The 10321-nt window shown below is 56.3% G+C and overlaps 2 protein-coding genes across 2 annotated transcripts in view; one reads left to right on the forward strand and one right to left on the reverse strand.

Moving 5' to 3' along the window:
• Positions 1-1821, forward strand: part of TANC2 (tetratricopeptide repeat, ankyrin repeat and coiled-coil containing 2) — a 218381-nt gene extending 216560 nt beyond the window's left edge. Inside the window, exon 27 of the mRNA XM_009883856.1 lies at positions 1-1821. This exon is cut by the window's left edge and continues 9 nt beyond it. Coding sequence (XP_009882158.1) covers positions 1-1821 — 1821 coding nt within the window.
• A 7138-nt stretch (positions 1822-8959) lies between these two features.
• The window catches only part of LOC104285402 (cytochrome b561), a 16424-nt gene continuing 15062 nt past the window's right edge, over positions 8960-10321 (reverse strand). The window contains exons 2-5 of the mRNA XM_009883857.1: positions 10198-10296; positions 10021-10124; positions 9823-9980; positions 8960-9158 (exon numbers count right to left, since the gene is read on the reverse strand). Of these exons, the coding sequence (XP_009882159.1) occupies positions 8960-9158; positions 9823-9980; positions 10021-10124; positions 10198-10296 (560 nt within the window). The remainder of the gene's footprint in view (positions 9159-9822; positions 9981-10020; positions 10125-10197; positions 10297-10321) is intronic.

A 10321-nucleotide genomic window follows, 5' to 3' on the forward strand; every position in this document is an offset into this window, starting at 1 on the left:
CCGCCGCTCCCGGTGGAGCCTGAACCTGAAGCCCAGCATGAAGAGCTGTATTCCGTGCAAGATATCTTTGAGGAGGAATACCTCGAGCAGGATGTAGAGAACGTTTCCATTGGCTTGCAGACAGAGTCCAGGCCAAACCAAGGGCTGCCCATCATCCAGAGCCCGCCCCCGTCCCCAGCTCACAGGGACTCGGCCTATATTTCAGGCTCGCCGCTTGGCTCTCATCAGGTCTTTGATTTCAGGTCCAATAGCTCCGTGGGTTCGCCAACCAGGCAAGGGTACCAGTCCACGTCTCCTGCTCTGTCTCCGACACACCAGAACTCGCATTATAGACCCAGTCCTCCGCACACGTCCCCCGCTCACCAGGGCTCCTCTTACCGCTTTAGCCCACCTCCTGTCGGAAGCCAAGGGAAGGAATATCAAAGCCCACCACCTTCTCCTCTTCGTAGAGGTCCTCAGTATCGTGCCAGCCCTCCAGCAGAAAGCATGAGCGTTTATAGGTCACAGTCCGGTTCCCCGGTTCGTTATCAGCAAGAACCTAGCGGAGTCAGCCAGCTCCCCGGTAGACCAAAGTCTCCGTTATCCAAGATGACGCAGAGGTCTTTCCAGATGCCCCAGCTCCCCGTGGCCGTGCCGCAGCAGGGGCTGAGGCTGCAGCCAGCCAAGGCGCAGATCGTGAGGAGCAACCAGCCCAGCTCCGCCGTCCATTCGAGTACTGTAATCCCAACCGGTGCTTACAGCCAGGTTGCCCACTCCATGGCCAGCAAGTACCAGTCGGCGTCAGGGGAAATGGGGGTTAGCCAGAGCAGGTTGGTCTACCAGGGCTCCATCGGTGGCATCGTGGGTGACAGCAGACCAGTGCAGCACGTTCAGGCGAGCCTCAGCGCGGGAGCAATCTGTCAGCACGGAGGGTTGGCTAAAGAAGACCTTCCACAGAGACCGTCCTCGGCGTACAGGGGGGGTATGAGATACAGCCAGACACCTCAGATCGGGCGAAGCCAGTCCGCTTCCTACTATCCGGTGTGTCACTCCAAGCTTGACCTGGAACGTTCTTCCCTCCCCGCCAACCAGCTGGGCTCTCCGGATGTGTCTCATCTCATAAGAAGGCCCATCACAGTTAATCCCAGCGAAATAAAGCCTCACCCACCAACTCCAAGGCCCCTGCTCCACTCTCAGAGCGTTGGCCTCCGCTTCTCTCCTTCCAGCAATAGCATCTCCTCCACCTCCAACCTGACTCCCAACTTCCGCCCTTCAGCTTCGATTCAGCAAATGGAGATTCCTCTCAAGCCAGCTTACGACAGATCGTGCGATGAACTTTCTCCGGTCTCTCCCACACAGGGGGGTTACCCCAGCGAGCCGGCCCGTTCCCGGACCACGCCGTTCATGGGAATCATAGATAAAACCGCTCGGACTCAGCAGTACCCCCATCTCCATCAGCAGAACCGGACCTGGGCTGTGTCGTCAGTGGACACCGTCATTAGTCCTACGTCTCCTGGCAATCTCCCCCAGCCGGAATCATTTAGCCCGCCTTCTTCAATCAGCAACATTGCCTTTTATAACAAAACCAACAATGCACAGAATGGCCATTTGCTAGAGGAAGACTATTACAGCCCCCATGGGATGCTGGCCAATGGGTCCCGGGGAGACCTCCTGGAGAGAGTCACCCAAGCCTCCTCGTATCCCGACGTCAAGGTGGCAAGGACACTGCCTGTGGCGCAGGCCTACCAGGACAACCTGTACAGGCAGCTCTCCAGGGACTCCAGGCAGGGGCAGACATCCCCGATCAAACCAAAGAGACCATTTGTGGAGTCTAATGTGTGAAAGACGCTTGTTGGAGTAAGACCCTCATGTTTTCAGCACACACTTCCAAGCTTGATTTCCATGCATATTATTATTTTTATTTCTCTTTGGTAGCTACATGACCAAGTTTCTCCGGTACTTTGTGTGGTGGTCAGACAGCCATGCACGTGCTCCAGCCCTTCCGTTCCCCAGCTGACCGTGAAGCCAACTTCAGCTGAGCCAGTATCGTTTGCCCAATTCCAGCTAAGTTCCCAACCAGGATATCTTAGTACACGGTGCGGGGTGGTCCAGAAATATCCCCTACGCTGCGGGAGGTAACCAGCTCTTTTTCAAGAGACAATCGCGTTTGATTTAAATGGGTTTCTTTTGTCTCGATGAGCTCTTACTCTGTTCTGATGGGAATTCCTAGCGGGAGCAGAGCGGGGATCACGGGAGCCTTTCCCGAGGCTGCATCCGCAGGTCCCCGTGCCCGCCGGGTCGTTTGGCTCTTTACCCCCAAAGAGCAAATTACCCGCAGCGAGCAAGGGCACGGTGTGTTTCAATACCAAGTAGCTATGCACAAAACCCCATCCTGCTTCGTCTGGTTTAGAGCGGTTTAATCCGAATTGGATTCCTTCCTCATTTAATCGCGCCATCGGCCGGAAGGGGGGGGCGTCACACGTTGCTTTGCTACTTTGCCGGCTGCCCGCCGGCTGCCCCAGCGCTGCTTTGCTCTGGGGCGTTTTACAAGCGGTGAGCAATTAAAGCGGGCCCTTCGTGCGCGTTTTCATCAGCCGAGGGAGTTGGCCAGAAACCTCTTGCACGTGAACTGGGATTGCAACAACTTCTTCTTCACACCGTTCGCAGACGACTGCACCTCACACACAGCACCGCCTTTTCACCGGGACCGTTTAACGTCGGGGCATTCATTTGGTGGCGTGTTTTGTTGGGTTTTTTTTTAACTTGCAAGGAAGAACAAAAATCTGACTTAGAAAATGGTATTCAAGGAGGGAAATTGCAATGTTAATTTTTTTTTTTATTATTTTTCTGATGAGGATGCGTAACGTGGCACGATGGTTCCCGAGACAGGATGGGTCCCTCTGCAGACCCAGCCCTGCAGCATCCCTTCCCTTCGGCTGCCTCCCGTAGCGAGGGCTGCGCTCCTCCAAGATCCGCTCCCGAAATCTTGGAAAGCGATTGCCATGTTCCGTACCTGTAAATGATAGGGACCACGTTCTGCTTTTTAAGGACCTGTAGTTAAAAAGAGAGATATTTATAATTTATTTCTGCAGTCTGTTTCAGGACATTGTTTGGTTTGGGTTGTTTTTTCTTTCTTTTTTTTTTTTTTTAAATCAAATGCAAATCACATCAAGACAGCGTGAAAAGCAGGGGTGGCTTCCGAAATCCTTTTTATGAGATTTTCAATAATTTTTCAGCTGTTCTCTGAAATTTGGGGGGCGGGGGGGGAGGGGAGGAAATTTCTTTACAGATTCATTTATTACCGGTGGGTTTGTAATCTGCCTTTTCCGTTCCTGAGGGCGAAGGGTGGGACGGACGGGAGGGAGAGCGATAACCCCGTAGCTTGTTTTAAAGCAAACCAGTGCCTGTTGCCCACGCTGAACCTCACTCATATCAACTCTTCGGAGCGATTCCCGTGCTGAGCAGGAGGAGCGATACCTTGTGGTGTTTCCAAAGGGCTATGCGAACAGATTGCAAGACTTCTTGAACCAAATCGTGGGGTCCAACCTCCCCTGGTGTAAATGAGCATATCCCCAGCACGACATCAGCGCAGCTGCATCCGTTTACACCAGATTAGGACTTGGCCCAAAACTCTTTAGCAAATCCCGGCTTCGATGGGGCTTTTTCTTTTTTTTTTTTTTTAATTTTGGCTGTGTGTGGCTCAGCGCATCTCGTTGCTATTGCGTTGCCTGATTTGCGTGGAGCACACTGGGACGTGCGCGCCTTGAGACGATGGAGGCTTGTGTCTCATAGACACGGTGAGAGTGTTGGAGGGGCGGATTCCTCCGTCGGGTTTGGAGATTTTTGTGCCCTTTGGGGCTATTTGGTATTTGTCCAAGCCAGTATTTGGATTGAGTTTGGTGTTTGCTTTCTCGAGGCACAACCCCGCGCTGGCTCTTTGCTTTATTAGAGGGCTCTGTAAAGTGGGAGGGGATCGCTGGGAGACCCCTGCGGAGGGCGGCCTCCCCATGGCCGCGGCGACGTTCAGCTCCATGCGCTATTTCTCTCCTTGCAAAGGGGGTGTGATGATTTGTTTTTTCTTCCTATCTTCTTTTTTGGGTTTTTTTTTTCGAGCAGTGTTTTTTAGTTTCTAAGGAATAACTGGTTTCTTCTCCCCCACGTGCAGTGCTCCTCTAGCTGGGACGTGCCCATCCCGGGGTCCGGAGCAGCACGGCCTCCCATCCTCCACCTTCCCTGAACAAATTAGTGGCTTCCCACCTTTAGTTGCTTCTTTGAAAGGAAAAAGTAACCAAATTCAGCCCTCTCCCTCTTTTGTATGGCCGAGCAAGATGCGCTCCCGGCCGTGAGCCGGTTCTCTCCGCTGAGACGCGAACGGGACAGTCGGGGAGCAGCGATGCGAGACCTCTGCCCGTGCTTTGCTTTCGCTCTTCACTGCCTCGTGCTCCCAGTCCTGTCCTTCCGAAACGTCCCCTCACGGCGCTTCTGCGTGTAACTTTTTGGGGTTTATGAAGATGTTTTAAGGGAAAAAGAAAACAGCTCACACTTTTAACACAAACACCAAGCTGAAAGAAGGCTTAAATACTGCGGCGTGCAGGTTTTTTTCACGATACCACGTGTTGCATTTTTCACAGGATTCTTGCACTAATGGTTTTCCATCTGTTCTCTCTGTAAATGGGTGCACTTTACTGTTTGAATTTGTTACTATGATAAATACTGGATATTTAAGCGTGAGTAGTGTCTTCATTAGAAAATAGCAAAACAGCTCTTGTCTCTTAGTGTATTTTTCAAAAAAAAAAAACCAAGAAAAAAGAAAAGAAACTAAGCAATGAATCATAACATTTATAGCACAAGAACTGACTCTTGTATATAAGCATCAACAGATTGAGTAATTTTTAAACACAAAGTTATTTGCAGTGGTTTTAAAGCGCTTCCCCAGCAATTCTCTTAGGGACAGTTGAGGCAGGATGGCTGCTGTGGTCGCCGGGTGGGCAAAGGAGCACACCTCTCCCTGGAAAAGCCGTTCTTTACACAGCCCCTCCCCTGTGCCCTCAAAGTCACGATTCGGATTCGGCTTAGATGGAAAGCAGAGGTCGTTTCGCATGGTGCGCGGTTCCACTGGGAAGCGCGGTGCTGTGCGCGTGGCTCGGTGGAGCAGGAGGCTCAGATCTCGCCCGGCGTCCCTTCGCCCTGTCATCTTAGCTCTCGATCTGACAAGCCCGGGCCGCGTTGCAGGAGCATGCGCAGAGTTTCAGACACGGTATCGTGTTGTCCATCCGTGCTCCGCATTTAATTACTCTTTGAGTAATTAAGATGCGGGACGATGCTGCCAGCGGCATCTCCGTCCCGTCCCCGACTGCAGCGGCACCGCTGGCGAGCCCCCCGTGTTGCCAGAGAGTAGGGGTCTGTGGTGCACCGAGTAAAACAGGTTCGTGATGACATTGAAACCTCCGGGTTTGGTTCTTGGGGCGCGTTGGGTCGGCGATGCTGAAGGATGCTGTATTTAGCCGACGGTCCCACCAGGTGTCTCTCGTCCTCTGCCCGCAGCCGCTGGGTGCTCCGGCCCCAGGGGGGGGGACGCCCGCCTGGGGGGGGGCTCTGCAGGGGTCCCCACCAGCCAGGCTGGGAATGGCATCGGAGGGCTGTGAGAATAGTCGTTAGTGCTTTAGGGAAGGGCGGGTTTTACAAAGACAGACCCCTTGGGATCCGTCTCCAAAGGTGAAAGCGCCGCGCGACCTGAGCCGCCTTCTCTGCGTGGCTGCCGGGGAGGGCGCAGGCTGCACCAGCACCCGAAAACCCAAGGCGCGCGCCCGTCCGCCCGTCCGTCTGTCTGCCGGCTGGCACCGGTGCCCGCAGGTGGGTCCATCCACGCTCTGAACTTTTTTGGTTTTTTTCTTTAACCTGGCTGTGAAGAAAACCGCTTGGCTAGTGTGAAGGTGGTGTGTGCCTGCGACAAACACCTGAGCCATACTTGGGTTAGGTCCGGAAGCAGGGCGTTTGGAGCGATTCAGTCCCCTCGTACGAAGGTTGCTGTATATTCAGGGTTGCCCAGAAGAAGTCTAGCTGAAACCCAAGTGCCAGCTCCGCCTTATCCAGAGGAAAGCAAGCCGGTGTGCCTGCTCGTCCTCCGCCTTCCTTGCAGCGGGGGGTCCGCGGTGGGCTGTCGCAAGCTCTTTGGTGGTTGTACTTTGCTTTAGTCTTGGGTATTCGAGATAACTCTTCTGCCGGGATTAACGGTGTTTAACCAAGGGCTTAGGGGAAGAGCTGTTGTACCCGCTGGGACCTCTGCAGATAAATGCCTTCGCCCCGTGCCGGTGGCTCTACGCGAAGTCTTGGTGGGGTGCGTGTTGGACACAAAGCACAATGGTTGAAAGTTAATCTGCATTTTTTTCAGATTTGTGTGAATAATTGCTGGATTTTCATTCAATCAAACTCTTTTTTCTAATATAAACCACTAAGGGCTCAATTCTTTAGCAAGATGCGTTCGTGTCCAACTCCTGACTATACAGCTGGATCTCACCGCAACTGTTACAGACCTACCCGAGAGAAAACACAGCTAGCGCGACCGTCGCCGGGAAAGCCAACGGGACACCAAACCCGTCCGCCGTATCCTTTCATCCTGCTCATTTTCTAGCTGTCACGGTACTGGGGAGTCGGCAGCCGGGTCCCATCCCACGGGATCGCATCCTATAGTTGTGAAAACAGAGGGCTGCTTTGCCAAAAGACTTTGTCCCTTCCGGGTGGCGCGGTGCGGGGACGGCGGTGGGGCTGCGGGTCGTCTCCTCCGGCGGGTCGGGGTGGTGCTGGGCGGGTGGGAGAGCCTCCCCCCACCCCCCCCAGGGAACCGGGTCGCTTCACCGTGGGTCTGCCTCGCTGTGCACTGATAAGCCAGACACCGGGAGCAGCACTGTGTGCTACGTCAAGTCCGTTTTGTTGCTACACCGATAACCCAGAGACACGCGTGGACTCTGCCAGTACTGCCGGTGTCATCCCTGTCCAGCCTTTTCTTTCCCATAGTGTTGCATTCAGCGTTTTCGTCTCCCTTCTGTCTTCACATCCGAGAGGACCCGAGTTTGGTACAAACGCGTACAGTACACACACCTTGTGCTTTGTACAGTTCCCTGGTTGCCATCCTCCGAGACACTTGCTGGGAAGATCTTTAAGACACTTAAATTTTCCTTTAGCTTTTCTATAATTCTGATGTAAAGGACTTTCTCTGTACAGTATATTATTCAATGCATGTTCTGTTCTCTCTACTGATATATTGAACACCACACAGTTGTGATATTGTGCAGTGGGAAGAGCAGCCCCTGCCGACAGCGGAGGCCTTCGCCTCTCATGAATAAGGAAAGAAGAAAACATATTTTTTCCTTTGCTGTATTTGCTTGAGCAGAGTTTTCTTGTCTGTACATGTGAGCTGTGAGATAGATGTGAAAAGTTCAAAAGAATGCATTCCCCCCCCCCAATGTATACAGATTGTAATCTGTACAATGAAAACTGTATGTATGAAAAAATGTACTTATTTATAAATGGTTAACACTTGGAAACGGCATCTGGCCTGGCGTTTTTCCCATGCTGCAGTGAGCAGAGGAGCACGCCGCACGAGGGTTGGGTCTGGCTGTCACGGCCTGGGGATGGGGACAGGGACCTGGCACCACCAGGAGCAGGAGGGGAGGGCAGCAGCGCTGCTGCTGCTGTTGGCAAAGGGGCGTTAATAAAACAGGGGAGGGAACCGCATCAGAGAGTGTGCTGGGATAAACTGCGGAAAGCACAGCTCGGTGCGGTGGACACTGGAGCCCTGCAGCTCCCGAGAACCCGAGTATCTGTTCGCTTCATCCCTGCCCAAACCCAGGACTGGGTTGTGCAGCTGAAGGCCCCTCGCAGCTGCGAGCATCCCTGCCTGCAGCCGCTGGGATGGGCTGGATGCACGCTGCAGAAGGACACGGCACATCGGGGTTGTGGCGAGCAAAAAGCCCCGGCGTGGGCTTGTGCCTTTGCTGGGGCTGCTCTCGCGTTGCAGCGCTGGGATCGGGCGCTTCGGGTTTCCGGCAGCTTCACCCCTGGCTGCCTGTGCCGGAAGCCAGAAGGAAGAGGGGATGGTTTCAGCAAAGGAGACGAGCCCACATCTCAGGAATGCACCTCCTCATGGCAGTGGGTCTCCCCCGCTTCCATGGGCACATCCAGGGCATGGCCAGACCCTGGAGACATCCCCGTGGGGTCCCTCGTGCCACCACCGCGGAGCTCCACAGCACTGGGTGCACGGCACAGGGCCCAGATGGGACAACCCCGTCCCAAATACCCACCCTGCCCTCCCCAGCCCCTCGGGCAGCTCCTCTCCCGGCTCAGGGGTACCCCGAAAGCATGAGCTGGAGGAGGACAAGCTTAGCTGCAGACATTTATTGGGTCAGGAGCATCCACTGAGCAGACAACACATCGCGTGAAAGAAGAAAACATTTCAGACATGACGACACTGAACCTGCACAGCCGCCGGGTCGCTCCGAGCCCCCGGGGAGCCCTTCGGGGAGAGCAGCCCCCACGCGTGGCCGCGCTGGAGGGCGATGGGCTGCCAGCACGTGGGAAATCCGTGTGGTGGCAAACATCCCCTCTGCCCCCATGGGCATTGAGAACGGGCTTTGGGCTTCACCGCTCACAGCGGGGAAATGTGGGCTCCCACCCCGGGGACCCCCGTCCTTCGTGCCCCAGTGATGCTGCCACCCCCTGCCCCTGCCTGCGGCACCGCCGGCCCCGCGGGGCTCGGGGCTGGCTCGGGGGTCACCAGGGGCTGCGCAGGACAGAGCTGAGAGAATTAAGACCAAGCGAGGCTGAACCCAACGGGCAGCGATACACCAACAAGCGTGTCCTTCCCCAGCTGTTCTCATCACCCTGAGCCAGGCAGAACCCCAAGACACTGGGGACGAGGTACACAGGGACACCCCACAGACACCACGAGGTGCCCGTGCCAGGGACTGAGGATCTGGGGACATCACTGGCTGCCGCCACCGGGGCTCTCGCCCTCCGTCAGGGTCTTGAAGTCCATGGAGAGGGCCAGCTCCTCAGCCAGTGGTGGGCGCTTCCAGTCGTCCCGTGTCAGCACGTAGCCCACCACCAGCCCGAAGGCCACCAGCAGCACCCCCAGGGTGTTGGCCAGGACGCCCTCGGGCACAAAGTGGCTGTAGGGGTCACTGCGGGGGCAGAGGGGGATGCTCCAGCCTCGGGGTGCGGGTGGCCTGTCCCTCCCCTGGCCGGGATGCCCTCCTCATCCTCACCCTCTGGCTCACTCCCTGGGAAAGGTCCTTTCCCCCAGATCAGAGCAAGAGGTGACTGCCCGGGTGCTGCTCGCTCTGGGGAGGGACGCTCTTGGTGACAGCAGAGAAAACGGGGGGCACAGTCCTACAGCGGGGCTATAGGCACCTCCCCTGCCAGATGCGCTCCCACAGCCAGAGGCAGGTGGCTCCCGCGGTGCCCCATAGCCATGTCCCCACGGTGCTGGAGCTGGGGGGGGACCCCGATGTGGAGGTGGGGCCATCGCCATGTCCCCCAGCTCCGAGGGCAGAGGCCTCGGGGACATGCCGGGGGCGGTTCTGAAAACACCCGGCTGCAGAGAGGCGATGGTGTGTATTTTACCCCCATCCCCAAAGAAAGCTGTCGCAGAACCCAGCCCTTGTTAAACACCATCTGGGAGTGACTCAGCAGCAGCAGAACTAAAGGCCACGGTGTGAGATTTAATAGCCACAGAGCCAGAGCAGGGGCCAGATTTTGCCCCAGGGGGCTGGAGCAGCCCTTTAGCTGGGGGTCAGGGGGATCGGGGTGGGGGGCTACCACCCCCTCCCCAGCTCGTTCACCCACCTGATGTTGAAGAGGAGCATCTCAGTGATTCCCAGCAAGCAGGCGGCGATGGAGAGGGCAAAGAGGGCGATGCCGAAGAAGACGTGCTGGGGTTTGTACCGACTGCGCAGCGAGAAGGAGGCGCCGGGGAGCAGGAAGAAACCGCAGCCCAGGAGCCACTGCGGGGGGACAGGGATGTGACGGGGCCCCGGCCCTCACCTGCAGGAGGTAGAGCACAAAGGCGGCCATCCCGCACCAGCTGTGCAGGCTGTACATGTCGGGGATGCCCTTGGTCCGGTGGGACTCGAAGACGGCGACGATGCCTGCGGAGAGAGGAGCCCATTACCACCGGGGCCGGGTTCAACCCCGTCTGCCCGTCCCGGCCCCGGCGCTCACCGACGAGGGCGATGAGCAGCGCCAGGCCGTGGAGCAGCGCGTGCAGCGCCTTGGTGGAGCGCTTGGCTTCGTGCCTGAAGACGCGGTAGACCAGGAGAGCTGCCGGAGGAGAGAGGGGCTGCTG

The sequence above is a fragment of the Charadrius vociferus genome, unplaced genomic scaffold, assembly GCF_000708025.1.
Source record: "Charadrius vociferus isolate BGI_N301 unplaced genomic scaffold, ASM70802v2 scaffold484, whole genome shotgun sequence".
Lineage (NCBI taxonomy): Eukaryota > Metazoa > Chordata > Aves > Charadriiformes > Charadriidae > Charadrius > Charadrius vociferus.